The sequence below is a fragment of the Desmodus rotundus genome, chromosome 11, assembly GCF_022682495.2.
Source record: "Desmodus rotundus isolate HL8 chromosome 11, HLdesRot8A.1, whole genome shotgun sequence".
Taxonomy (NCBI): Eukaryota; Metazoa; Chordata; class Mammalia; order Chiroptera; family Phyllostomidae; genus Desmodus; species Desmodus rotundus.
In genome coordinates, this window is record NC_071397.1 from 1,842,909 (window position 1) to 1,868,579 (window position 25,671).

The following is a 25,671-nucleotide window of genomic DNA, read 5'->3' on the forward strand; positions in this document are numbered from 1 at the left end:
CCGTGGACTCCAGTGTTTCCGGAAGCTCGGCACCGAGATAGCCCCGCCTCTTCCGCCTGCTAGCTATATAAGGCTGTTTCGTAACTTCCGCTCTCTTTTCCACAGGAGGCCAACACGGCACTTCAGCCATGGTAAGATTCGAGTCTGTCCGGGGATCCGGCGACATCGGAACCGGGGCAGGGAAAGTCTGCTATCAGGGAGTCGGAAACACCCTGTTTAGGGCCTGCAGCTCTCTGTGTGGAACCTCGGATCGCGCTCCTGGGAAGGAACGACTAAAGACACCCGTTTCTGGGGCATGGGGCCAGAAAAAGAATCATTCCCTGATCCCTCGAAAGCGGGGAAAGGCTTGGGCGTGCATGGGGACCTCCGGCCTCCGCCTCTCAGAGTGCACTTTCGGAAACGGGCAGGAGACTGGTCCTCTCCCAGAGGCTGCACTTTTCCTAAGCCCGAGCACTAAACGTGCCTGCTGTCTGCAGAATTAATGAATTTGCCGTATTGTGAAAGCCTGAAGGGGGATCGCCTCTCCCTGTGTGACTCAGGTTAACGTTCCTGTTTGAGGTTACGATGATAATTCACAGTATCTGCTTTCTCCCCCCCAATCTCTGTCAGTCTCTAGTGATTCCTGAGAAGTTCCAGCACATTTTGCGAGTACTCAACACCAATATCGATGGGCGACGAAAAATAGCCTTTGCCATCACTGCAATTAAGGTAAAGTAGGGTAAGGTGTGGAGAATGCAAATACAGCTCAGGTTGTAAAGACCGAAGCTGTAAGTGAGGCGAGGGCAAGGAAACACAACCCCCCACCAGGTCACCTCAGCTCTGCTGGGTCGTCCCCCCGAGCCCCCTGCCACATTTACCCCGAAACCTAAGTGAGGAAACCCAGAGAACAGCCTCAGGTCAAGCCAAGGTATTTCGCCCAGGGGGTGGGGAGTAGGTTTGGCCGTCGGCCGGCCTGCACTCGCTAGAATTTTCCTGGACCCCCAGCCCATCGTCTTGAGATGATTCTGTGTTTGGTCTGTGCCCCTTCCCTCCGTGCATCAGGAACAGCAGCCCGTCCTGCGATGTCTGTCCCCTGAGTCGGGCAGTTGTGCGTCTTGAGGGGCGGGTAGAAGTGCCCGCCGATCCCAGGTGTGAAGAAGGGTGGCGCTGCGGCACCAGCAGGCCGTTTGCCCGGATGCCAGAGGCGGACGACGTCGTCCCTTTCCAGTCGAGGCCGGTACCAGTGCTTGGCCTATTGCGTAAAATCAGTGAGTGAGTGCGAGCCTGGCTGTCTCCCTTCGCCAGCCTAATGAACTCGTGGCCTTCCGGAGGGGCTGCCTAAGTTTGTCTGTCCTTTGTTTTGTGGTGGTTTTTTGTTTGGAGTATGTGTGATTAGCTGTGGCGGTGGCCGAATGACTGGCCTTCCTGCTGTGTGTGTGCGCCCCCTCGTGCCTCGCCCGCAGCCCCCGCTGCTGGTGCGTGGTGGGTGCTCAGGCAGTGGTAGGAAATGCGTGGTATCAGGTATAGAGTCGTTAATTCAAAACTAAATCCAAGCTTCGTCGAGTTCCCATGGGTTTTAGTTCTGTGCTGCAGGGAGCACGACTTGTATTTGTTCTTAATTTGCATGTAAGACGCGTGCTTCCTTCTGGGAAACTAGTAAGGTTGTGTAAAACACAGTAGTGCCTTTTCCGAGGGTTGGTACGAGCCTGAAGTGAGATGGTAAGGGGGGAAAGGTGACCGTGGTTGAAGGGGTGCTTCTGTTAAACTGCTGCTTCAAAATTAGGCGGTTTTATATTATTTTAGTTAAATCCATGTCATAACTTTGTAGTCGACTTAAAACCATTTAACCAAAGCATTTACAGGTACTGAATGAACATTTCGACAAATCTTTGGGGATTCTGATGTCCTGCTTATCATTGGGAAAGATTATTCCTATAGATAAGTGTGAGGTTTTTGCTAATTTTGTGAAGAGCCAGTAAAAGCAGCCAGCTCTTCCTCTGGTAAGAGAACGAAAGCTTGAAGGTAGTCTTTTATTAAGGATCCGGAATGGGGGAAAGGCAGGCAGAGTGTGGGGAGGAGTGCCTCAAAAGATGCCGTTAAAGAAGTGGTAAGGCCCTGGCTGGTGTAGCACAGTGGATTCAGCGCAGGCTGTGAACCAAAGGGTCACCAGTTCGATTCCCAGTCAGGGCACACGCCTGGGTTGCAGGCCAAAAAGGGGGGGGGAGCAAGGTTAGTTGGCCAGGGGAGGGGAAGAGAACGGAATGGAAGACGACACAAGCAGAAGAGGGTACTGAGAAGTAATGAAGATCCTGCAAGATTGTCCTATGCCCTGATCCCTTCCTGGTGGTTGTATGTCCACTTGTAGACCTTTGACGGGTGTTCTTTAAAGCCGGCTAGTCCTTCTGTGCTTCCTCTAAGTCAGGGATAACTGCTGTCTGGATTACTTAGAAACACGGAAGGAGGGGAGACCGGGTTTGGTTACAATGACTGGGAAGTACCCACTGGCCTCGTTTGGAAGGAACTCTTCTCTCCTCCTGCCACAATGCCAGTGTCCCTGTGAGTGGCACTTACATAAATACTTTCAGACAGTAATATTAAGTGGTATCAGTTTTCCTGTTACATGGTACAGGCCTTGGACTACAAAGATAAGTGTCGGTCCCCTGTAGTGTAGTCTTTTGGATGGAGAAAGCTGGGGCTATCCTGGGGCAGAAATGGGGGCATCTGTGGGTCTTAGGAAATTGGCAAGCCATTACCTAAACTCAGTTAACAGCTTTCAAAAATCTTAGATTAATGGCAACTTTTAAAGACTTAATTATGGAAGGTTTTAGACATTTAAAAGTAAAGGGAACATGCTCTGACCCGAGTGGCTCTGTGGGTTGGGCATCGTCCTACAAACTGAAAGGTTGCCAGTTCAATTCCTGGTTGGCACATTCCTGGGTTGTGGGTTCGGTCTCTGGTCAAGGTGTGTGTGGAAGACAACCGATTGATGTTTCTCTGTCACATGGATGTAAAGGTAAAAAATAAAAATAATAAAGAGGCCCTAGCCGGTGTAGCTCAATTGGTTGAGCGGATTTGATTCCCGGTTAGGGTACATGTCTGGTTTGTGGGTTCAGTCCCCGGTCAGGGTGTGTACTGAAGGCAACGAGTTGAAGTTTCTCTCTTTCTCCATCTCTTTTTCTCTAAAAATAAATTAAAATATCTTTAAAGAAAGTAAAGGGAAGAAAATTATAATCCCTGCGGATGTGTCATCTGGCTAAAACCAGAAGTATTGTTTTACGTATGCCCTTTCCTATCCACACATATTTTAAAGTAAAGCTCAGAAATACTATTTCCTCTGCATATATTTAAATTTGAGAAACTTAGACCCTAATCTCTTCTGAATCATCCCGGTCAGTTGATTTCTTGGGTCACTTTCTTCCAGAGAGGAAATACTGTTATCTCTTCATTTCCTTGGGCTGTTGTAACAAGTTGCCACAGATTTGTTGGTTTAAAACGGCAGAAACTTACTCTATCAGTTCTGGAGGCCAGACATCCAGAATGAAGGTGTCAGCGGGGCCGTGCTCCCTCTGAAGGCCCTGGGAACCCTGTCCTGCCTCTTCTGTCCTCTGGTGGCCACCAGCGATTCTTAATGTTCTTGTCTCGTACCTGCGTCGCTCCAGCCTCTTGACTTCGTTGTGATGTCATGTGGCCTTCCCTTTGGACACAGTCATTGGATTTAAGGTTGTCCTTAACCCAGTGTAACCTCATTCTAACCGTATTTCCAAAGGTTGATTCTGAATAAAGTCACATTCTGAGACTCTGGATGGAAATACATGGGGGGGATGGGGGGGGATTGGACCCAACCCTCCCTCCTTTACTATCCAAATGATGGTTCGGGTGGCAATGAGTACCGGTGCTGGTGTTTACATGATGCCACCAGTGTAAGGAATAGTTGTTAGGGGTTTGGGGGTGGTTAAGTTTGATTTGGGCAGTAAGTTCCCTAGGGCCTGGTCATCTCTGGGCACTGACAGAGTTTAGTTTGTGATCTTGAAAAACTGACTATGAGGGCCCCGGGCCAGACACTTTAGTTAGCTAGAGCGTCACCCTCTAAGCCGTGGTTGTGAGTTCTGTCCCGGTCAGGGCACACGCAAGAACCAATGAGTGAATGCATAAGTAAGTAGAACAACAAGTGGCTGTCTCTCTCCCTTCCTCTCTCCCTGTCTCCCAAATCAATAAATTAAATTTTTTTTTGAAGTTTGACCATGGGGCTGCAGTGATTTGTCCAAAGAATTATCTTTAGCGGTTCCAAGCAACTGACAATCCTACCCTTTGATTATCTGTTGACCAAAAGACCCTAGTTTTGCTGCTTCGAAGCTCTCTCTGCTTTGACGGCCAGGTCCTGTGTCCTCCACGATGCAGAAGTCAGAAGATTCTGCTCCTGAGCGCTGCTGCAGAGTCTTTATCGACAAGCAGATACGCTGAATGAAAAGTTCCTGCTTCCCAGGGGTTATCTACCCCCAAGTCCTCTGTTCTTGGTCCAGCCCAGCTCTTGAATAAAACTATTTTTGTCCTTTCTGCTTAATGCTTAGACCTCTTAACTGGAAAAGTAGGTGAGGTACAGGTCATCTGGGAAAGTGTACAGCACTAGGTTAGTGCAGGCCCTACCTTTGTGCTCTTGAATAATGGAGCTATAAAGGAAGAAAAAACTCAACCCCGATTCCAAAACCTCCTCAGGGTGTGGGGCGAAGATATGCTCATGTGGTGCTGAGGAAGGCAGACATCGACCTCACCAAGAGGGCAGGAGAGCTCACCGAGGACGAGGTGAGGGCAAGGGAAGGGGGTTGTGGGCTGGGCCTACCTCGGAGGGGTGCCAGGTGGGCCTGACCCTTGTCCTGCCCGCCAGGTGGAACGGGTGATCACCATTATGCAGAACCCGCGCCAGTACAAGATTCCAGACTGGTTCTTGAACAGACAGAAGGATGTGAAGGATGGAAAGTACAGCCAGGTGTGTATTGAGATGAGACCTTAAAAAAAGGCGGGGCATCCAGTTACAATAGAATTGGTCGTAGGGGCTGGGTGGCACAACAAACGTCCCTCACCCTCTGTTCCAAATCCAGGTCCTGGCCAACGGTCTGGACAACAAGCTTCGTGAAGACCTGGAGCGGCTGAAGAAAATTCGGGCCCACAGAGGGCTGCGCCACTTCTGGGGGTGAGTCCGGGTGGGGGGGCTCTCCTTTCCCTTCCTGCTCCTAGGCTCCCAGAGATTTCTCGTGCTCTGTCTTCTTTTCCCAGATCTTTTCTGTGTAATGTGTATGACCGTGACCCTTCTCTTTTCTCACCTGCAGTCTTCGTGTTCGAGGCCAGCACACCAAGACCACAGGCCGCCGGGGTCGCACTGTGGGTGTGTCCAAGAAGAAATAAATCTCTAGGCCTTCTGTTAATAAATAGTTTATGCACCTGTGGCTTGCTTTGTGATTTTTCTGCCTTCTGAGGACACTGATAGGGAATGCCAGCTCTCCTGAAGGACCCTTGGTCGCTTCCCCAAGTCTCTTGGCTGAGGTTCCCACCCAGCTGCCCAAATAATGTACTTTGCTTTGGTTAAAGCAATGGTCTGGTTCCCTCCCCCTACCCCTAAGGTATGAGGAAGTTGGAGCAGGCAACAAACACTCAGCCTTAAGGAGGAGCCCAGCCAGTTCTTCCTGGGGCTTGGGTGTGGAGTGGTGTGGCACGTGCAGGTAGTTTAGCCTAGTTGCAGCTCTGGTGAGTGCGAGTTTTGGCCACCCTGGGTTTCTAAAGGATGTAAGAGACTTCGGCAAGTTGGGGGTGGGGTGCAGATTTCTTGGAAGTAGAATCAGGATGGAAAGGCTGCACGCCCAGAGATGCACATGCTGTTGGGGAGGAAGGCCTCTGCAGCGAGGCACAATGATCCAATTAAATTCCTCCCCTGTCCCTGGAGGCCCCACTGCCGGGGGTAGGGGGTGGGGGGGTCAGCTTCCGGCTGGTGTTCTGAGAATGCGCAGTACCACCCCCTTCCTGGGAAAGGGGCGGGGCTGCCAGGGGTGGGCGGGGGGAGCCACTGATGCCGCGCGCGCCATGGAGCCGGGTTTCAGAGTCGCGGGGCTGCGACAAGGTAACTTCCCCACTGCTGTTGCTGTGTTCCCCCACGCCATCTCCCGTGTCTGCCTCTTGGCACCTTCCGGGGCTAGTACTGCCCGCATGCTCTGCTGGCTCCATCCTAGGCGTGGTCGGTTAGGGACCCAGGCTGCTGGGAGCTGCGCTCTACGCCCTCCAGCTGCCCTCCATCTTTCCTCCCAGGTTCCCTCTGACTGCGCCACACCATGCGCCTCAGCCTCTTCCGGCGCCTTCTCCTTGTCGCTCTGCTGCTGGTGATTGTCTGGACCCTCTTCGGTCCTTCAGGCCTCGGGGAGGAGCTGCTGAGCCTCTCGCTAGCCTCCCTGCTCCCAGCACCAGCATCGCCAGGGCCACCTCTGGCTTTGCCCCGCCTCTTGATCCCCAACGAGGACGCCTGTCGTGGCCCTGGCTCCCCTCCTTTCCTGCTTATCCTGGTGTGTACGGCCCCGGAGAACCTGAACCAAAGAAACGCCATTCGGGCCTCGTGGGGCGGGCAGCGCGAGGTCCGCGGGCTCAGGGTGCAGACTCTTTTTCTTCTGGGAGAGCCACGTCCCACCTGGGGCTCCCATGAGAACGACCTGGCACGGGAGTCTGCAGCCCAGGGAGACATCTTACAGGCGGCCTTCCAGGACTCCTACCGCAACCTTACCCTCAAGACCCTCAGCGGGCTGAACTGGGCCTACAAACACTGCCCCATGGCCCGCTACATCCTCAAGACCGATGATGATGTGTTTGTCAACGTCCCGGAACTGGTATCGGAGCTGGTCCGGCGAGGGGGCCGTTGGGAGCGATGGGAGAGGGGCAGAGAGGCCGAGGTTGGAGATGAGGAGTGGGAAGGAGACAGCCCCACTTTGGGGAGCCAGCTCGTGCCTCTCTTGTACCTGGGCCGTGTGCACTGGCGGGTGCATCCCTCTCGCAGACCAGGGGGCAAGCACCAGCTCTCAGAGGAGCAGTGGCCTCCCACCTGGGGCCCCTTTCCACCCTATGCCTCAGGCACAGGGTATGTGCTGTCCGCTTCCGCTGTGCAGCTCATCCTCAAAGTGGCCAGCCGGTCACCTCCTCTGCCGCTGGAGGACGTCTTTGTAGGGATAAGTGCTCGGCGAGGAGGCCTCACCCCAACCCACTGTGTCAGGCTGGCTGGTGCCACCCACTACCCCCTGGACCGGTGCTGCTATGGGAAATTCCTGCTGACATCCCACAGGTTGGACCCCTGGAAGATGCAGGAAGCCTGGAAGCTGGTGGGTGGCTCTGATGGGGACAGGACTGCACCCTTCTGCTCCTGGCTCCAGGGAGTCTTGGGCATTCTGCGGTGTCGGGTAATAGCCTGGCTTTACAGCTGAGGACATCTGGGGTCTGTGGGAATGAGGAGCCGAGTCCAGCCAGCACCCCCACAGCCCTCCTCCCAGGCCCACGGCAACTGGCTACAACTGAACAGTTCCCCTACGCCAGATGCTCAGTCTGTTGCTGAAGACCGAGGATATAGGGCAAACCTGGGACCAGGCCTGCCAGCTTCAAATATAACCATCTGGAGAATAAAACATCCTTGGCAGGAGAGGGCACAAGCCCCCTAATAATTAAACCTGTCTCTCTACCTCAAGTGCAGTGTGGTCCTCACCAGGAGCCCCAGCACACAAACCTGGGGAGCCTGGAGGATGCTAGGCCCTGCTGATGGGAAGCATATCTCCAGAGGCATGGGGAAGAGGGGACAGCCTCTAGGAGAAAGGTCCCTAAAGAGCAAAGGTAAGGCCATAGTGACCACAAGACATGGGGTGGGGGTAGAGGCAGAACACCATGATACCTTGGAGGCCCAGTCTAGGCAAAGGCAGGGGGCAGGGCCACAGAACAATCCAGACACATTTATTCAAAAAGCTCCCCTTCCTCTTTTAAATTTATTTTTAGACAAGGGGAGATGAGAAAGAGAGAGAGAAACATCAATGTGTGGTTGCCTCCCACATACCCCTTACTGGGGACCTGGCCCACAACCCACACATGTACCCTGACTGGGAATCAAATCCCCAGCCCTATTGTTCACAGGCAGGCATTCAATCCACTGAGCCACACCAGCCAGGGCCCCTTCCTCTAATACCAGCCCAGCCCACGGGCCAGTTGTTCACTCCCAGCTGGGGAAGGGGCACCTGTCCCCCTCCTTATCCCAAGAAACAGGGCATTCCCCCACGGATGCTCTTGGGGAGAGATCGTTGTTCTCAGGCCACCCTGGAGCCTGGCTCAGCGCACAAATCTGTCCAGGGCAGATGGCCGGCCCCCCACGGGCTTAGCCACCTTTTCTTGCTTCAGTGACTGCTGCTCAATGCTCTGCCGGACTTTGTCCTGGGGATGGGGAGACAGGCAAAGTGAGAAGTGGTAGGCCAGCAAGGTCAAAGGCATAAACAAGCAGGGTCCATGGGAGGCTTGGCCCACCCCCCAAATGCTCCTTTACCCTGTGTTCTTCCTCCATGACCTTCCTCTTCCTCTTCATCAAATTTGCCGTGGAGCTTCGGCCCTTCTTCTTTGGCTTTGGCTGGAAGGGAGCCTTGGACTCTGGGTCGTAGCCCTGGGGGAGGGGACGGGAGTGAAGTCTGTAATGGCTTAGAGACGGGAACTGTGGCAGCATCCACCTGCTGGGCCACACTTCTGGGGACACGGTTGTAGAGGGTGTGCCTGAGTACTCAGGGCTCTGCTCCTCACCAGCCTCTCTATCCGTTCCTTCTTTTCCTGCTCTAAAGAGATGACATCAACCTCTGCCAGGGCTCGTGGGTCCAGACAAATGAGCTCTGCAGGTACCTGGAGATGTCAGAGAGGGACAGGAATGAGTAAGGTGGGTGACCCCAAAGAGGGACTGAAGCCAGGGAGACTGCTAAATCCCACTCTTCTGAAGACCCCCAGCATAGGAGCTTTCCCCACCCCCAATTCCTCACCTTCTCCAGAAGGGCCTTCACTTCCCACTCCTGCCGCTGCTTCCGGCTCCTGTATGGGTTGTTCTCCAGGCCATCAAAGTTGGGCTCAGCAGCCCCTGGAGAGAGGGAAGAACTTGGAGCCATAAATAGGAACCCGGATCAGCACTCCAGCCTGACCAAGCCCCTTGCTCCTGGCTGGCTCAGGCCCACTCAAACATCCATCCAGCGTCCATTCGCTTTAGGCCCCAGCCCCGGGCCCACTCACCAGGGACCAGCATGCTGGTAACGCCTCCAGTGTGCCCCACCCCCAGCACATCTTCGAAGGGGCAGAACTGAAGGCCATGCACGTGGCCTGAGAGCCGGTGAGTGAGGTAAGGCTTCTCCAGGGAGGGTGGGCCGCCCCGGCCCTGCCCTGCCCATATGTTGACCACGTCACCCATTCCTGCAGCCAGCAGTCCCCACTGGGAGAAGGCCAGGTGCCCCGCTCCCTGGGGCAGGGTCCGAGCACTCAGAGGCCGGTATGCCCCTCGCAAGTCAAAGATTTTCAGCTGGTGGTCCAGGCCAGAGGTGGCCATGTACCTGGTGGAAGAAGGGGGATCAGTTAATCTAAGTAAGGTGTTCCTGAGGAGGCCCGTGGCCAAGTCTGGGCACCAAGTCCGGCTGGGGAGAAAAGGACTGACAGTGACCACGACCATCACACCAGACACTCCAGACAGCCTCTTGGTTATGCGTCACACAACTCTTGCACTATTTTTCTTTCCCTCTCACAGGTGAAGAAGCTGAAGCTCAGGAAGGAAATCAGGGTGGGGGGTTGAGCTAGAATTCAAGGCAGGCCTTTTTCTTTAGCCCTCTAACCCACTCAAGATGTGAACCAAAGGGAGGATGCACACGACAGTGTCTACCTAACCGTGAGGTCCCACAGCAGACGGGCAGCACGGCAGCTCAGCGAAGGGAAGGGTCCAGAAGGACCAACTGCGGTGGTCAGGGAGGACTGCCTGGGACACCTGGGGTGTAGGCCAATCCCAGTAACTCAAGAGAACACAAGAAACAGATACAGCAGATACAAACGAATGATCAGAGAGGAGCTGGTGAGACGGAGGCAAAGGTTTATTTTCAGGATCAGCGGGAAACACAGCCAGGAGGATGAGGAGGGAACAAGGTGCAGGGGTTCTTTCGAGTCAGACTGAGGTCCCAGTGCCCCACCAGTGCCCTCAGCCAGTAACAAGCCACAACTGAAGACTGCACAAACCTGAGAAAACCTCGGGAGGTAATGAAGTCAAGTGCTAGACGGCCCTACCTCACCCTCTCTTTCCCTGAAGGAGGGAGGGCAGGGGTGCTGACCAGAGCTTCTCAAGGAATCCAGCACTGCATAACTTGTTTATTTTCAGAGGTTGGAGTTCTACCTATGTTCAAGTTGTCCCTCAGGGAGGGAGGCCGAAAAGGAACCAGCCAGGCCAGGAGATGTATGTTTGCCAAAGGGCCAAGAACCCTCCTTTTAGCTGTGGCTGTACGCCCAGGAGGAAGGCACTGAGGAGTCCCTAAGAGCAAAGGCATGCCCTGTGATGGGCCGAACAGGCCCAGCCGGACACTTGTCCCAACAAGACAGTCAGGGCCCCAACCCCACCAAAGGGCCGTTGGTGCAAACCAGGGGTCACTGAGGGTTCCTAGGTCACAGGGTCACACCCTTCAGTGACCGACAACCCCGGGGCACATGCTGGCTCCTCACGAACCTTTGGGACCCCTGCGCAAATACCAGCCCACTGGCCTAATGGGCACCTGTGCACCACACTACTAAACTTGTCACGGATAGTTCAGCTTTGAGAATCCAATCCTAATGCAAGCTTCCAGAAAGCCTCTTCAGGAAGACAGTAAGCCTCATCTCTGGAGCCCCTGTGGCCTGTCTGAGGTGCTCCTGAGGAGGACCAGGGAGAAGCACGGCTGAACCTAAGATCAAAGACCAGAGCAGTTTAGCATCAAAGTGTTGACCAAACCTCAGTAAACTGGCTGATCAGCCCCAGGGAACAGGAGCAACTGACCCAGGCAGCCCCGGGAAGGCACACTGTAGCTCAGGTCCAGCGGCCCAGAAGCACCAGGGCAGGCCTCTTCACTCTCCTAGAGCCAAGCAGGCCCTGCTATGGAGTCAAAGGGCGGAACCAATCACTTGCCCCCAAAGACACAACTCCAGGAGTCTGAGGGGTCTGAGGCTCTGGAAGGCTTTCATACCTTGGTGGCCTCTAGGCTTTTCCCTTTAAAACAACTTAAAAATAAAGTCATGTAGTTTATACTTAATGTAGAATCCTGAGCATCAGTGTAAGAGGAGGAAAGCAACTTGTGGGAAAGGTGATTCTGGCAACACCCTGCAGAACAAGGCAGGAGGAAAAACTGGAAGCTGGCGCCTGGCTGTGAGCACCACACGTGCCCACTGAGACAGCAGGAGGAAGAGAAACAGACCTCGGAGGGGCCTTGAGGGGACAGGCAATCAGGACTTCACAGGAGGTCATGAACAGCAGAACCTGGGCACCCAGAAAGCACTCAGTAAACAGTGGTTTTGATTCCTGAGATTCCTAATGGCTAAGAAACATGGGGCTGTGCAGCCAGCTCGAGGTGTCAAAGAAGTCAAATTGTGTGTGACAGGAAAATGTGGCAGAAAAGGAGCAAGGAGGAGTCCTGGGAGTGGGGTGTCGGATCCAGTGATGCACGACACGTTGTTTGGGTGACAGAAGACAAGTGAGACGAGACAATGCCATCCCACCCCTACCCCAACCAATCACTCCTGTAAACTACTGCCACCTGTTTTCGTAAAGACAGTGAAACGAACCAATTCATCCTTATACCCCAGAACCTTCGCACAGAGCCCAGTCCACAGCAGGTGCCCAGTGAAGGCCTGATGAATGGAAGGGATTAAGAGAACACACAAGAATTGGTATGAAAAACTGTCCACCAGACACAGACATACATACAAATCAGAGCTGTGAAATGCAGGCACTCTCTCAGGAAGAACAGAAATTCAAAGCAGACCCACCACCCCACCCCACATCACCAGCCAGACCCGCAGAGAACAATCATTTTTAATGACGATGACAAAGGCCAGTGCTCTTCCCTATTCACTGGGCACCTCGCTAAATATCTACAACAGCTTTAGGAGCTAAGCCCAGGTGTTGGCAAACCGTGGCCAAGCAAATCTGGCCCACTGCCTATTTCTGTAATGTCCACAAGCTCAGAATGGTTTTTACGTTTTTAAGTGGTTGGAAAAAAACCAAAAGAAGAATATTTTGAGTGCTTACTTCAGCAGCACATGCACTGAAAGTTGGAAGGATACAGAGGTTAGCACAGCCCCTATACAAGGATGACGCGCAAGCTCGTGAAGCATTCCATGTTTTTTTAAAAAAAGGACATTTCGAGCTTAGGAACGTATATGAAATCGTGTACACAAACACAGTTTTACTGGAACACAACCACATCCACTCACTGCTTCTGTGCCGCACAGCAGAATGGCCAAGACCAACACGGTGCTGGGCATGGTCGCCTCACACTGACGCTGGAGGCGCGGTCACACAGCGGTAACCCGCCCGCGCTCCAAGCACCTCAAAGGCCACCCATCTCGTTACCTGCCTGCGTCAGAGATGTTTTCAAAGATAAAGTATGTAGAACCTCCACAGATCAGCACTAACAGGTAAACACTGGCAGTCAGGTTTGAAGACTTGGAACACAAGCTGTTTTTTTCATTGTATTAACAGCTGTACTTTATTTTTTCTAACTATATTTTGAAACACTAACTTTGAATATCAATTAAGCAAAATATCCTCAAAAAGAGGAATCCAATTCTTCCCAGTAGTAGGCCTGTATTTGAAAACTATTATATTCGTCATATGTTTTGAATTCCATTGCTTAAAAATGTGTGATAACGTTCTCTTTTATTAAGCATTTACATAACATCCTTGATTTTGCCTCTTGGCCAGCAAAGCCTGAAATATTTACTGTGTGGCTCTTTATAGAAAAAGAAAAAGTTTGCTGACCCCTGCCCTAGACACTCACACATCATCCCAGGTTAAGACAAGTGCGGCGCACAGGTCATGCGACGTGCCCACACCCACCTGGCTTATCAGTGTGGCACCAGGATTTAAACCCAGGCAGCGTGACTACGGAATCTGTGCTTTTTGCCCAGCTGTGACCCCCAGCACCTCATGCCCAAACAACTGACTTACGTGCCTGTAGAATCTACTGCCACTGCCCGGACCCCACCACGGTGACAGAGAATCTTTGCCAATGGCTCCTTCATGGCTGGACTCCATAAGGACACAGTACCTAGAGGTCAGAGAAGAGCTGAAGTTGCTAACAAGCACCAAAGATATTAAACTACGGAAAGATGGGGACTCAAGACCAAGAGGAGCCAAGAGAGAAAGGTAAAAGGGCAACTTTAAGAGACTCATGAAGTGCAAACGTAGAAGAAAGGCCAGTTCGGACGGTTTAGAGTCAAAGCACAGCCAGGGACCAACCATTGCTGTGTCCGAGATGGATGACGGCATTGTAAGGGTTCTGGGTCATGACATCGAGCCGGCCAGCCCGAGCGTTCAGAGCTGCCACAATCTTCCCCACTGACACATCCAGGTAGGTCAGAAACCCCGTCTCTGACTGTGAGAGAGAGAGGAAGTCCTGAGTGCCCTGTTCTCCCTTTACTGGGGTCCCAGAGGAGCGGTCTTTTCAGGGGCTGCCACCCACTCTCTGCGCTGCAAGGCCACTCACAGACGCGGCCAGGAGGAAGTGGAAAGGCAGGAAATCAAGCCGTGTGACACGGTCACAGCGACGGATGCAGTGGAGTTCAATTCCCTGGTTGTCATAGATGTGAAGCCAGCGGTTCTGAGCAACAGCAAGCAGTGCCTCTGAATGCAGAAACCTGGGAGAAGAGGAGTGGCTCAGTGGGTAAGGGGGTGACAACCGTCATTCAGTGAGGGACGGGCTGTCTCACTCCCACTGACCACTGACAGAGAGGCCACTGACCGGATGTCCCGCACCGCCTCCATGACATTGATCTCGCACATGAGCCTCTTTGTCACCCAGTCCAGGGCGGCCACATGACCCCGGCGCCCTCCGAAAGCCAAGTGCCTGTTGGAGGTGGGGAACAAGTAGAGTGTCAACGCGGGGAACACCCTCAGACCATCTGAGGTCTGCAAAAGCCAGCCCCTTCTCTCCTGAGAGAAGTATCTCCATACGTGCTCACCCCAACGTGTAAGCAAATCTCCGGACACTCCCTGCATCAATGACCCAAACACACGCCAGTATGGCCAAAGTGGTTAAGGACACATGACCACATCCCAGTTCAAGTATCACTGGAATTCAACCTTACCTCCCAGTCTGAGAGTAATTCAGTCTGTAGGGTCCAAACTGCCACAAGTTCAAGTCAAAGTGCTGGGAAAGGAAAGAGTTTAAAAAAGAGTTAAGAAATGACAATAATTGGCTCGCATCAGTAATCCCCTCTTAGCCCCCCCTGCCTTCTTGCCTGGCCCCTCTGCCATCCTCAGGCTCACCTTGGCCGCACTTGCGATGTCCACAGCCTCCGCAATGTCAGCCTGGCTTATCTTTGCTGTGTCTTCCCCATCCTCACCTTCCAAAAACCTGCAAGTGAGTGTTGGGGCTGCAGTAAAGTTTCCTAGTGAAGTGAGTGTATCGACAATGAAATGAGAAAGGGTAGTCCTATAAAGTAGGGGCTGGAAAGGCCACTCACCCAGGTTCCTCGGCAAGCAGCAGCTCAGAACGCGCAGCTTTAACACTTACTTCCTCTTCCTCAGCTTCAGCCACCTCAAGCCGGCTTCGGGTTTTGGACTTAGAATGTGGTAGCTGTAACATGGATGGTGGAAAGGAGTGGAAGAACCAGGCTGTGTGGGGCCACAGAAGAGCCACCTGGACCCACCTCCATCTAGACCATCCCGACACTCCCTGCTTGCAACCCCTCTCTCGGGCTGGTCCTCACCTTTTTGGATTTGTCAATACGACGGAACTTCTGAGCCGCCTCCACAGGGACGGGGGCGGGGCCCGGGAATGGGTCCTGGGCCTAGGGCAGGGGAGTAGGCAATTCGTTGACGGGCTTGGATTGACCCCAACCTTCGCACCCTCAAAGCACTAGGGAACTTGCCCCGCCACCCTATCAGGCCCCCTGCTCACCCCGGACAAGCTCCCCTGAGGCTTCGGATTACTCCGTTCTCGGGGTTTATTCAGGAACTGGGGCTTCTTGGATATGCGAGACCTCTTTGGGGTGCGAGTGTTTTTTGTCTTCTGAGGGAGGAGCTCTCGATTCCTCTTCTTGTTACGAGGGGGCCCTGGAGAGGCTCCAGCAGCGGTCGGGGTGATCTCTTCCTCCCAGTATCGCCGCGGTTTCTATGGCAGATAAGGCGCCCTGATGCTCCACCATCCGTGCCCGCCCCTCCGACCCCACAGCTGAACACTTCCCTTCCACCCTAGGAAGATCTCTACCTTCTTCTTGGTCTGAAGTTTGTCTTTCTTGGGAGGGACATCCTTGCCTGGTTTGGGGGGAGTCTCCATCTAGCGCGCCCTGAAGACGACGCACGTGCAAACTCGTCTCAGCGTACGGCGTCGGACCCGGGCTGCCGGAAGTCCTCAATCCCTCAGCCAATCAGCGCCGCCGGAGGTGTGACGCCTTGGGTCGCCGTTTTGCGTGAGGCCGCGCTCGCCCTTGCGGGGCGAGGTGGACCGTGGCTCCGCCCTCCTGGTAGGAATAACGAAATAAAGACAAGTCGGGAACCAGGTCCCAGGAACCCGTACAGTTTCTTTATACATCTTGGTTTCCCGCTCTTGCCCAACACCTTCAACGTTTTTTTTTTTGTTGTTGTTTGCTTTTTACGCAGAACACCGCGTATTAAACGCTTCTGAACTACAACTCCCGAAATGCATTAGAGGGTAGCCTCCGGCACAGTCTTTTCCCACCATTCTGTGTTTACTTCCGGGTTTCTGAATACTGGAGAGAGAACGTGAGTAGGGCCAGGTTTTGGTTGAGAGGCTTGGGGTCCTGTTTAAACCGCCAGCCCCCACGGCCTAGGTCGCGTCGACGTCCGGACGGGGAGAAGCTAGCGGCAGCCCGAGAGGCTGCCTCCCTAGAGTGCTGTCATTTCCGCAGGCCAGACCATCGGGGGTCTCGGGTACCTTCCAGAGCGCCAGACCCAGCGCCCCCTTCCCGCTCCCGCACACTTTCGGCTCCACCATGGCCGAGCTGATCCAGAAGAAGCTACAAGGAGAAGTGGAGAAATATCAACAGCTACAGAAGGGTAAGCAGGGTGGGTGTAGCCTCTCCCCAACCCCTTCTGTCTCTGCAAACGCAAAGCCATAGCAAAATCATATTTTCCCTACTCCCTGACCCGCCGCCCCATCCTTGTCCACTTCCTCAGCTCCATTTTTTGACGACTCAGGATTGTGGGGGTCGGGTACCACGTCTGATGTCTCTAATCGAGTCTTTCCTCTCACCCACACTCCCTTCCCCCTAGACTTGAGTAAATCTATGTCAGGGCGGCAGAAGCTTGAAGCACAGCTAACAGAAAATAATATCGTGAAGGAGGTGAGACTGGGATTTGTGGGGCGACGGGGACCAGTACTGGCAAGGATTCTGACCATAGGTGTTCCACCCCCTCATCAGGAACTGGCCCTGCTGGATGGGTCCAACGTGGTCTTTAAACTTCTGGGTCCTGTGCTGGTCAAACAGGACCTGGGGGAGGCTCGGGCCACGGTGGGGAAGAGACTGGACTACATCACAGCTGAAATGTGAGTCTTCCTCCCGCACCCTGTGACGTGCCTGGCCGCGCCAGAGTAGCGATGTTGAGGAACCATTGTAGAGCACCTCTCCCCTGCCTCCCCGCCATCTCAAGTTGTCCACTGATCTTTTTTTTAAACTTTATTGTCCCCCAATCTTCCCTGCTTTCAACATCCTCAGTAAGTCTCATTAGTTTCTTATGTGCTTTTCTGCCTCTTCTCAGTAAGAGATACGAATCCCAGCTCCGGGACCTGGAGCAGCAGTCAGAGCAACAGAGGGAGACCCTTGCTCTGCTGCAGCAGGAGTTCCAGCGCGCCCAGGCGGCGAAGGCAGGGGCTCCGGGGAAGGCCTGACCCCATGGCTGGGGGGAGGGAGGGACACCAGGCGGCTCTAGGGTCTATAGTGTAGCTAATAAAATGTGAAAATACCTGGCTGTTTTCTGACCAGCCACTTCTGTCATAATTGTCTCCATCCTTTCCCCTGGCCCCCCGTTACCTCAGGTTCAAATTCTTGCAACTGAAATCTGACACAACAGTCCATCCTGAGACTAAAATCTGAAATATCTCAAACCTGTTTCTTGGCATTCCCCTATAAGAAACATCAGGTCATTTACAATTCAACGATTGCTGGGAAGATCTGTTTAAAAACTCACAGTTCTCTAACTTGAGACCCCAGGATGAAAGGTGGTGACCATTTGTGCTATGGTTTCTTGTTACCTCCGAATAGCCTTGGCACCTTAGTTCTTTTCTCTGTCCCTAGAATTGTATGAATGTAGCTTGGACTGACTTAAAATCCTAACACAGGACATGAGTCCTCCCAGTTCGTACCTTGTCCACAAAGTTCCTCCATTTCTTTGTCCTAAAATTGTTCTTTACAAATTTATAGCCAGGAGAGTTCTTTGTACAGATCACTTTATTTGGGTCCTTGACATGGGTGACAACTAACGAGAAAAATTTAAGAGCAAATAAAGGAACCAGTGAGAGAGGTTGCTAGGGAGGAGTAAACCACCCTGAGGAGCCCGACTGACAGGGCTCAGGGGTTCGGTGTCCTCGTGCGCAGGTCTGCGTCACAGCGCACATGCCCGGGTTGCAAGCCAGGGCCCAGCTGGGGGCGTGAGGGAGACAATCCGTGTTTCTCACACACGAGAAAGGGATGTTTCTTTCCCTCTCTCTGAAAATGAAACCTCTCTTTTTAAATTCTGAGGAAAGCATTTTTCAGCCACACCTCACTTTCAGATCTTCATGGGGATGGAAAGCGTTGCCTCTTTGTGTTCCATGGCATCTAAGTGTCAGACAGCCCCCACCCCCACCCCCACTCCCAGTGGCTGGTCCACACACACTGCGCGGGTAGGCGTAGATTCAGGTAGTGTTTTGGTTTATTTTAGTGTCACAGTGACAGGAACCCCCAGAATAGGAAAATAAATTCCTACTAGAACCTACTTCTTGCCATCCTCTCCTCCTGGAGCTCAGCGCCTCTAGGTATTTCTTCTCCCCATACTCGTGGCCTTTTCCTTGGTCCTCGGCATGCAAGGATGTGGCCAGGAATCAGACCCCTTTTTCTAGCACTAGCCATGTGCTGCATTCCTGGAAAGTGGGGAGCTATACACGGATATCCAACTTGGTTACCAAGATTACTAGATTCCACAGGGCAGGCCCTCTTGACTGTCTGATAAACCAGTGGCACTTCACTGCCCCAGGATGGTCAGCCACCTCTCTGGGTTTCTTCCCAATGCAATGTAACTGCTACTGTTCAGCAGGGCTACCCACATCTGATATAGTCACCGAGAGCTATGTGAGCCAAGAGAGCTCCCTCTAGAACAGTGCCCGGGCAATCTTCCTCCCTGTAGCCTTGATCCTGGGAAAGGAACCTCCTCCTCCCTCGCTCGGGGGAGTTCCTGAGGCGGAGGGGCCACTGGTGTGGCCTGGTGTAGCAGCAGAGGGCCTTCGCCGCTGCCGCAGAAGGAAATCATGCGAGGCTCTGTCCATAGCATAGAAGACATTGGCCGAGGGTGGGATGCTCAGCTCTGTGGGTTCAGAGATGGGGTGTCAAGCACAAATAAAGTCGTTCCCCCTGCAACCACCTAGGTATAGGAGTATTCCCACTGGTGGGCACCACTGCCTCCCCCAGTCTGCCTCTGACCTCGCTCCCCTGGTAGCAGCTGCACTAGCTCATACTCTGAAGCCACTGCAGAATCACGATTGTTTTTCTTAAGGACACGACTGATGACACTTGGAGCTTTGTCCTGGCTTGTCACCTGGCAGGATAGGAGACCAAAAGAGCAATAAATTGGCCAGAATGACCTCTGCTTCCCATCCTTCCAACCCCAGACACTGATCTCCAACCAAAAAAGGCTGCCCGTGTCCAATACTTTAGAGTGAACAGGAAAACCCTATGTGGTGGCTCCCTGTCCACAGGCCAACCCACACAGTGCCACGTGAGACAGGGCTGCAGCCCTGTGGGGAAAACAGCTGTTCGTTCTGAATATCTAAGAAGGCCACCAAAAGCTCAAGGTGCAACGGCTAATAAGAAAATCTGGCCACTAAAACCAAAGGTCAAAATTAAATTAGTCTCATCTATAGCCCCACAAGTCAACATCCTTCAACCCACCTCCCAGCCCATGGCTCCCTCACCAAGATGCTCTTGTAGACACTGCCGTCTTCCCCCAGCTCCATCTGGACTCTGATGATTCGACAATCGGAAGCCCCTGGCCCAGACCCCCCTCCCCCGGTTGCAGTCCCCCTGGAGGCCCCTTCCGCACCCCCACTAAGTGGGGAACCACAGGAGGCTGAGCGGCGGTGACCTCGAGAAGGCCTAGGGGAGGATGCTGGCGGGGAGAGGTGGCTGGGGCCAGCTGGACTGGGCAGGGATGGAGTGCCCTCCAAGGCGGAGTCCAGAGATGACACAGACGGCCACTTCATGTGCTGGGGACAAGCAACATGGGGTACTGGTGTGAAGGCAGGGAGGTCAAGGAAGAAATATTCACAGAGTCAGGGTTAGTGCTGAGATCAGAGGTCAGGAGCACAGCTCACCTGGGCCAGCCGGGTCAACAGAGGAGCGGGGGTTCCAGGAACCTCGTCTCCCCCAACACTAGACCGGTCCCAGGAGACAAGGGGGGAGGGACCCCCAACAGAGCCCAGAACCCTGGAGTGGCAGAAGATTGGGAGGGTCAGAGGAAGAAGGCAAATCCCCAAGAGACTGCCCCCCAACCGCTGACTCCCTCACTCTGTCCACTGTGAGACGACCAGTGTTGGCCGAAGCACTCGAGGGGCGGGAGGGTCACTGGTACCAGGCGGCTCCACCTCACAGGACACTCGATGGCTGGGGAGAAGGGCAATGGCAGAGGTCAGGATGTGGCACACCAATCCCCACACTCTGCTCAAGCCCTGAAGTCCCAACCTCCCCCAGCCAGTCACCTCTGGGCTTCTGTCAGTGGCCGGAGCCCCTGTAACCATTGCTGGATGTCAGGGTCGGGTCGGAGGTCATAGCCACGACATTCGTTCTGAAGCCGCCGCAGCTCAGAGAGGACAGCAAACTCCTAGGAAGGGACTCTCAGACTATGGGAGCCAACCTTAAGAACCCTCGGGGACTTTTCCTCTCCCCCTCCTCTTTCCTGGGAATAGGAATGTCTAGCACCCAGCCCAGAGCGCTCCCCTCACCTTCCTCCGCTTGTCAAAATTGATGTATCCATTCTGCAAGGATAAGGGGGTGGGGTGAGAGTCCCAACCCTTCCAGAGAGAAAGAGACTGTGCCCCCTCCCAAACACAGGCATTTCCACATCCAACCACACACATTTGCCCCCCGCCTCTGACTCCTCCACCCCTCCCTCTGCCCATCTATCACTCCCTAAGCAGCCTACCTTACCCTCTAAACTGAGTATCTCAGGTAGAAATTGTGTTCACTTTACAGAAGAGAAAAATCAGGGCTCAAAGAGGATTAGGAACTTTCCTTAAGTCCCAGTGTTCATTTACTTAACAAACTCTGTATACGCTTAAATGTCAGATATGTTCTAAGCACTCACCAAAAATTAACTTAACTTTCCTAGCAGATGGATGGAGACTCTGTCACTAGTTTCCCATTTACAGATCACTAAGGCCCAAGAAGGGTGAGCAACCTGCCGAACCAACAGAACCAGAACGCTGGCACTCGGGCTGGAGCCCTGGGGGGACCTCAGTGCTCACGCCTGCAGCCCCTTCCTGGAAGGCCTGCCTGCCCCTGAGGCCACTTGTTCCATCATCTCTCTGAACACACACACCACTGACCTTCAGCTCATCCTTGGATGCCGCATCCAGCATCACCAGGTCCTTCAAGAAGGTGCCAAGGTATGGGACCACACCCTGAGGTCAGAGATCAGTCAGATACCCCTGCCGCTGACCTGAGGGCTCTCCAGCCTTGCACTTTCCTACCCCACGGCCTTAGAGGACAAAGCGAACTGTCCTCACCTTGCTGTGCCTCCCTTTCCTGTCCCTCAGACTGGTCCCACCACACACTCCTTACTCCTCCACAAACCAACCCCCCACCAGGCACTCACCCCATCCCGGGAGCCAGACTTTGGGGCCTTCTTAGAGTTTGGCTCCAGAGACGGCTGTGCCTTCACCTCCTGGGGGTGACAGAACAAGGAGACATGGGGTGGGAGGGCGGGCAGGGATGGCCAGGAATGCCGGGAGCAGGGCCTCACCCGAAGGAGCAGCCCCCGGCTCTGGGAATAGTTGTCCTCCTCAGAGAAAATCTGGCAGAGGCTGGAGAAGATCCTGAGGCTGTCCCTGGGGGATAGGAAGCAGCAGGTCTGAGGAGGGGCCTGGCTCAGCACCGCTCTCCCAGTCCTCACCTCAACCCAGTGCCCCGTCCTCCCCACCTGGCTGCTTCCCCCCAGGCTGCCCGAAGCCTGTGGATGGGGCTGGACTGCAGGGCCGACACCACAGCATAAACTGAAGAGAAGTTTCGGAGTAGTCGGCACTCCTGTGGGGGTCACAGAGGAAGGCCACAGCTGTGGGACCTCTCTCTACACCATGGTGCCCAAACAGGGCCAGTCCTCTCTCTTACCTCTGCCACTCGGATCCACTTCTCCAGAAGCCGGGCCCTCTGGGGCGGACGGAGCGGCCGTATGGTCACCTCCCCGGGCTCCTCTCCAGTTGAGGTAGCCCCCAGCACAGAGCTGACCACTGCCCCTGCCACCTTGTTGAACTGCGAGACAGTGGCTCGCACAGATGCGCAGAGGTGGGAATGTCCCGGCCGGTCTCTGTGACCCCACAGGCCCCCCAGGCACTGAGAGGGAACGAGATTAAGAAACAGCTCCTGTGGAACAGAGATCAGAGGTTACAGTTCATAGTCAAGAGAGTCAGCCTTCCAATACTAAGGGTGTGAGTATCGCAGGTGGCAAAGGAACCAGAGGGGCACAGAACTTGAAGGGTAACAACGAAAGGGAAACAGGGAAAAGTCAAACTGGGTGGACAGAGGAGGAGGGCTGGAAGCAAGGAAAGGGCCTGGAGTCAGGGGAAGGGGGCAAGGGACATGGGGATCACAGGTCAGGGTCTCACCGCATCTAGCAGGGTCAGCTGTTCGGCCAAGTGGTCAGCGAGGAACACCAGGACATCCGTGGGGTCAGCAGGGGGATCGCCAGGGAGGGCCAGGGACTTAGGAAGGTCGGGGGTCTGGGGGTCCACCCGGGACCGGAGGTTGCAGATGAAGTCAGCTCTGCACCCCCCAACACCCTCCCCTGCTGCATACCCTGTCCGAAGCAAGAAGCTCTCAAGCCGGTCAAGCTGACCCTTGACCTCAGAGCCAAAATCCTCAGGGTGAGAGGCCAGCCAGGTTGAAAGCACAGAGATGGCTACCCTGGGAGGAGGATCAGCCAGGGGTCAGATGTCAAGCTACAGGATGCGCAGAGGGGACCCTGAGGTTAAGAATCAGGAGTCACTCACCCTTTTGTTCTCTCTAGGTCTTCAGTAGGATGGGATTCAAGGGCTTCCAGCCTGGGGAGGGAACGTGACTCTGTCTGTCCATTACTGCCAAACCCCCAGTGGCTTTAACTACTTTCATAGGATATTGTGGCTCCAGAAAGTCCAGATACCTCTATGACCTGCGGTCCCTTATGAACCTGACCTGTCAACCATAAGCCCTAGCAGAGCAGGTGTGGAGGTGAAGGCCCGGTGGGTGGCCAGGAAGGTTGCTGTGAAGGTCACATCAGCCTCTGATGTCCGGACATCCAGCAGGTGTCTGACCAGAGCCTCCAGAGTGCCAGCTCGAAGCCTTCGGAACAAACGTGGGGGAGGTGTCGGGGCCTGGGGGAGACAGAGGGCCAGTCACTGCCCCTTTCTTCAGCTCTGCCCTTAGATCTCTGGGGGAAACCCCAGACTCAGGAGATGACCCAGGATCACTGTATTAATATTCAGAGAGGGCAAAAGACTTGACCAAAGCCACACAGCAGAGCTCGGATTCTCAGACCTGTAGCTTAGCACTCAGGCCAGAAAGTTGGCCATTCTGCCCATGATGGGTCAAAGCTGAGAAGCCAAAGTTATGATCTCACCAAGGGATCAAGAGGCTGGTACTGGCGGCTCGTGACAGTAAAGGTGGCACCATCCTCCTCCTCATCCCAGACACACACAGGGGCCTGCAGGAGCAAGGAAGGGAAGGTCAGACAGGTCCACACCACCTCCCATTGCCCCGGCCCTCACCCCCAGGTCCTCGGTGCCCCTAACCTGTGGCGGCAGGGGACAGTACCAGCGAGTACGAGGGGCCCGGGGGGCTGGTGACCCCAGGTCTCCCCCGCTGAGGCCCAGACAGCCCCACCCAAAACACTTCAGAGCTTGTTGGAGTCGAGGGGGTTGCAGTGAGGGGGCGATGGGGGGTAGAATGCAGGAACCCTGATCCTGGAGACCACCGTAGCCCCTTCCCCCCAGAGCCGCACCCTAACCTAGCAGAGAAGCAAAGTGCAAAGAGTAGGAGGGGGAACGGAGAGCGACAGAAAACCAGAGGCAGAGACCTTGAGAAGCTGAAACCTCAGTCACAGGCACAGCCGTGTGCCCCGCCCTTCCCCGAGGAACCGGCCAAGCCCCAAGAGTTCCCTTTCTCCCTTAGCCCTCTTTCCCCTGATCCCCAGGGAACCCCCCGTCCCCCGCAAGGTGGCGGCTCCTATCCCAGTACAGAAAGGAGAAGGGGAAGTGGGGACGACGGGGGGCGGGGGGTGTGGTAGACTCTTGAGAGTCACGTGGCCCCAGGCCCTCCCCCAACCAATCCCGAAAAACTAGCCCTGCCAGTCACTCTGCCCTCACCCAGCCTCTGGACCTCGGGGTCCCAAATCCAACTTCTGGTCCCTCCTGAATCCCCAAATTCTGCTCCTGGTCACCAGTATTAGTCCCGGAGGAAAGCAAGTGACCACCCCCAGCTCAGCCTGGGATAGTCCCTCCAAGATCCAAGAACCTTGGCTTCCCGCCTCCACCCAGCGCCGGGAGGGAGGGCGGGAGGGGTCAAGAAATCGAAGGGTTCCCTCCCCAATCCCAGAGTCAGAGGAGCCGGTTACTGTGGAAACAAACCCCTCCCCGCCAAACAAAACCAACGAGGGAGACAGGGACCGCGACGGCACAGCCAGAGAGGCTGGCACACTCTAGGTAGCGTAGGCGTAGAGGGCCAGAGTCCCGCAGGACAACCGGCCCGGCGCTCCTGGCAGTAACAGCGCGGCGAGGCCCTCAGTCACACTGCCTCGGAGAACCACAGAAATGCCGGGGCTCCCGGCAGCTGGGGACAGGCGGACACCAGCATGAGGGGCGGAAATAAATGATGCAGGGAGGAAGAAATTCAGGGACACAGACACGGAGAGAAAGGTGGAGTCTCCGAAATACAACCCCCAACCTCCCATCACCCGCATCTCACCTCGCCTTCTCCCTCCTCCTCCTCTTCCTCCTGCCCCTCGCCCACGCTTCGGCCACTTGGGCTCCCACCCTCTTCGGGGTCTCGGCTCCTGAAGCTGCTCAGCACCACTGCCCCGGGGGGACTCGTGTCCCAAAGCAGCCGCAGGGGCCGCGGGAGCATGGCCGGGGAGTCAGCGGAATTGGGCCATGGAGCGCCTGGGGAGAGACAGGAGGGAGACCGATGGGGTCTGGTGGGTGCTGGGGAGCGGGGGAAGAGGCGGGTGGGTGTCCAGGTGATCCGATGGGCGTCCTTCTGGGAGGCTAGGGATGGGGCAACACAGGGGTGCAGGGCCCTGGTGCATCTGGGGGTGGAGGGGGTCACGAGTACGGGAACAGGCAGGGTCACAAGGTGCTCTGGCTCTGACCTGCTCGGGAGGGGTGGGGGCAGCGCAGGTCCCGGGCCGCTGTCTCCGTCGGTCTCCGGCCCCCAGCCGAGTCCCCTCCCCGGCTTTTCGGACGCCCCTGTACTCCCCCCTCCAGGCTCCCGGCCCTCCCGCCCTTTCCGCTCCCCCCTACGTCCGTCCGCTCTGAGTGCAGGAGCCAAAAAGGGAAGGAAGTGAGGACAGGAGTCAGGGCCGCGGACTAGAGGAGCGCTGGACGTCCAGGAGCCCGGGGCCCCAGCTCCGCCGTCCTGCGCCCCCCCTTCCCCCGCCCAGCCCCACCTCCGACTCTGGGATCCTGGAACCCGTGTCGCCCTCACTGGATGAGTATAGTGTAGTCTCCAGCCCTGGGGAGGAGCCGGAGCAGAATCTGACATTCCCCTCCCCGGATAAGATTAAAACTCCCGCGGGACGCGTTTTAGGCGGGTGAGACCCAGTTACTCCACCCCGCGGGGTTATACTGCCCACCCACGCGTGTCTTGGCCCGAATCTACTCCGGGTCTTCCGGAGAGCCCTCGGAGCCCGCCCCCCCGCCGCCAGGGGGCGGACCAGGAAGCCGCTGTATCCGGTTCCAGGATGGGCGCTCCAGCGCCTCCCGCCCCGGCTCTCCGCTCTTTCGGTAAGGCCTGCTGCTTGGGGGCGTCCGG

The 25,671-nt window shown here is 55.1% G+C and overlaps 5 protein-coding genes and 1 non-coding gene across 15 annotated transcripts; 4 read left to right on the top strand and 2 right to left on the bottom strand.

Annotated features, from left to right (window-relative positions):
- The first annotated feature begins 10 nt into the window (after nt 1-10).
- On the top strand, nt 11-5,420 carry RPS18 (ribosomal protein S18). Its single transcript, XM_024557976.3, has 6 exons — nt 11-131; nt 610-708; nt 4,693-4,779; nt 4,862-4,963; nt 5,076-5,167; nt 5,304-5,420. Exons 1-6 carry the CDS (start codon nt 129-131, stop codon nt 5,377-5,379), a joined length of 459 nt encoding a protein of 152 aa, XP_024413744.1. The 5' UTR covers nt 11-128; the 3' UTR covers nt 5,380-5,420.
- Nucleotides 5,421-5,701: 281 nt separating this feature from the next.
- B3GALT4 (beta-1,3-galactosyltransferase 4) lies at nt 5,702-7,703 on the top strand. Of its 2 annotated transcripts, none has more exons than XM_053914120.1 (2): nt 5,702-5,718; nt 6,274-7,703. In XM_053914120.1, the coding sequence occupies exon 2, from the start codon at nt 6,297-6,299 to the stop codon at nt 7,428-7,430; it is 1,134 nt and encodes a 377-aa protein (XP_053770095.1). In that variant the 5' UTR covers nt 5,702-5,718; nt 6,274-6,296; the 3' UTR covers nt 7,431-7,703. The 2 variants fall into 2 exon arrangements, with proteins under 2 accessions (XP_053770095.1, XP_024413691.1); XM_024557923.3 differs by lacking the exon at nt 5,702-5,718 and adding an exon at nt 6,012-6,088.
- Nucleotides 7,704-7,926: 223 nt separating this feature from the next.
- WDR46 (WD repeat domain 46) lies at nt 7,927-15,610 on the bottom strand. The gene is made up of 15 exons (XM_024557969.4): nt 15,453-15,610; nt 15,144-15,356; nt 14,953-15,033; nt 14,707-14,819; nt 14,510-14,597; nt 14,329-14,390; nt 13,983-14,087; nt 13,728-13,878; nt 13,481-13,616; nt 13,190-13,289; nt 9,250-9,563; nt 9,006-9,100; nt 8,776-8,871; nt 8,528-8,641; nt 7,927-8,418 (listed from the first exon to the last, which is right to left on the bottom strand). The coding sequence occupies exons 1-15, from the start codon at nt 15,519-15,521 to the stop codon at nt 8,317-8,319; spliced, it is 1,839 nt and encodes a 612-aa protein (XP_024413737.1). The 5' UTR covers nt 15,522-15,610; the 3' UTR covers nt 7,927-8,316.
- LOC112302504 (U6 spliceosomal RNA) lies at nt 12,261-12,365 on the top strand. The gene has a single exon (XR_002974561.2). It is a non-coding gene; the product is annotated as a U6 spliceosomal RNA (small nuclear RNA).
- Nucleotides 15,611-15,743: 133 nt separating the features above from the next.
- On the top strand, nt 15,744-17,186 carry PFDN6 (prefoldin subunit 6). Its single transcript, XM_024557883.4, has 5 exons — nt 15,744-15,967; nt 16,114-16,261; nt 16,478-16,548; nt 16,627-16,751; nt 16,964-17,186. The coding sequence occupies exons 2-5, from the start codon at nt 16,198-16,200 to the stop codon at nt 17,091-17,093; spliced, it is 390 nt and encodes a 129-aa protein (XP_024413651.1). The 5' UTR covers nt 15,744-15,967; nt 16,114-16,197; the 3' UTR covers nt 17,094-17,186.
- Nucleotides 17,187-18,097: 911 nt separating this feature from the next.
- On the bottom strand, nt 18,098-25,141 carry RGL2 (ral guanine nucleotide dissociation stimulator like 2). Of its 9 annotated transcripts, none has more exons than XM_024557635.3 (18): nt 25,010-25,141; nt 24,607-24,800; nt 23,264-23,347; nt 22,840-23,018; nt 22,659-22,709; nt 22,275-22,572; nt 21,781-22,032; nt 21,593-21,696; nt 21,416-21,500; nt 21,269-21,337; nt 21,000-21,074; nt 20,397-20,429; nt 20,154-20,275; nt 19,963-20,058; nt 19,770-19,881; nt 19,371-19,661; nt 18,880-18,994; nt 18,098-18,763 (listed from the first exon to the last, which is right to left on the bottom strand). In XM_024557635.3, the coding sequence occupies exons 2-18, from the start codon at nt 24,763-24,765 to the stop codon at nt 18,552-18,554; spliced, it is 2,337 nt and encodes a 778-aa protein (XP_024413403.1). In that variant the 5' UTR covers nt 24,766-24,800; nt 25,010-25,141; the 3' UTR covers nt 18,098-18,551. The 9 variants fall into 9 exon arrangements, 8 of the variants coding, with proteins under 8 accessions (XP_024413403.1, XP_053770081.1, XP_053770084.1 ...); XM_053914106.1 differs by having other exon boundaries at nt 20,397-20,465; XR_008425583.1 differs by having other exon boundaries at nt 18,741-18,763; nt 19,348-19,661; nt 20,397-20,465.
- Nucleotides 25,142-25,671: the final 530 nt, after the last annotated feature.

What these genes read in the sequence shown, in the direction of transcription:
- RPS18 (XM_024557976.3), top strand. An exon ending in GAGAGCTCACCGAGGACGAG is followed by an intron (nt 4,780 to 4,861) that starts GTGAGGGCAAGG and finishes CCTGCCCGCCAG; the next exon opens with GTGGAACGGGTGATCACCAT. An exon ending in AGGATGGAAAGTACAGCCAG is followed by an intron (nt 4,964 to 5,075) that starts GTGTGTATTGAG and finishes TTCCAAATCCAG; the next exon opens with GTCCTGGCCAACGGTCTGGA.
- B3GALT4 (XM_053914120.1), top strand. Translation starts at nt 6,297, where the DNA reads ATGCGCCTCAGCCTCTTCCGGCGCCTTCTCCTTGTCGCTCTGCTGCTG.
- WDR46 (XM_024557969.4), bottom strand. Translation starts at nt 15,521, where the DNA reads ATGGAGACTCCCCCCAAACCAGGCAAGGATGTCCCTCCCAAGAAAGAC. An exon ending in CTCAGGGGAGCTTGTCCGGG is followed by an intron (nt 15,034 to 15,143) that starts GTGAGCAGGGGG and finishes CCCCTGCCCTAG; the next exon opens with GCCCAGGACCCATTCCCGGG. An exon ending in AATTACTCTCAGACTGGGAG is followed by an intron (nt 14,088 to 14,328) that starts GTAAGGTTGAAT and finishes CACCTCCAACAG; the next exon opens with GCACTTGGCTTTCGGAGGGC.
- PFDN6 (XM_024557883.4), top strand. Translation starts at nt 16,198, where the DNA reads ATGGCCGAGCTGATCCAGAAGAAGCTACAAGGAGAAGTGGAGAAATAT. An exon ending in ATATCAACAGCTACAGAAGG is followed by an intron (nt 16,262 to 16,477) that starts GTAAGCAGGGTG and finishes CCTTCCCCCTAG; the next exon opens with ACTTGAGTAAATCTATGTCA. An exon ending in AAAATAATATCGTGAAGGAG is followed by an intron (nt 16,549 to 16,626) that starts GTGAGACTGGGA and finishes CCCCCTCATCAG; the next exon opens with GAACTGGCCCTGCTGGATGG.
- RGL2 (XM_053914106.1), bottom strand. Translation starts at nt 24,765, where the DNA reads ATGCTCCCGCGGCCCCTGCGGCTGCTTTGGGACACGAGTCCCCCCGGG. An exon ending in GCCTGGGGGGAAGCAGCCAG is followed by an intron (nt 21,501 to 21,592) that starts GTGGGGAGGACG and finishes CCTATCCCCCAG; the next exon opens with GGACAGCCTCAGGATCTTCT. An exon ending in TGTTGACCCGGCTGGCCCAG is followed by an intron (nt 19,662 to 19,769) that starts GTGAGCTGTGCT and finishes GCTTGTCCCCAG; the next exon opens with CACATGAAGTGGCCGTCTGT.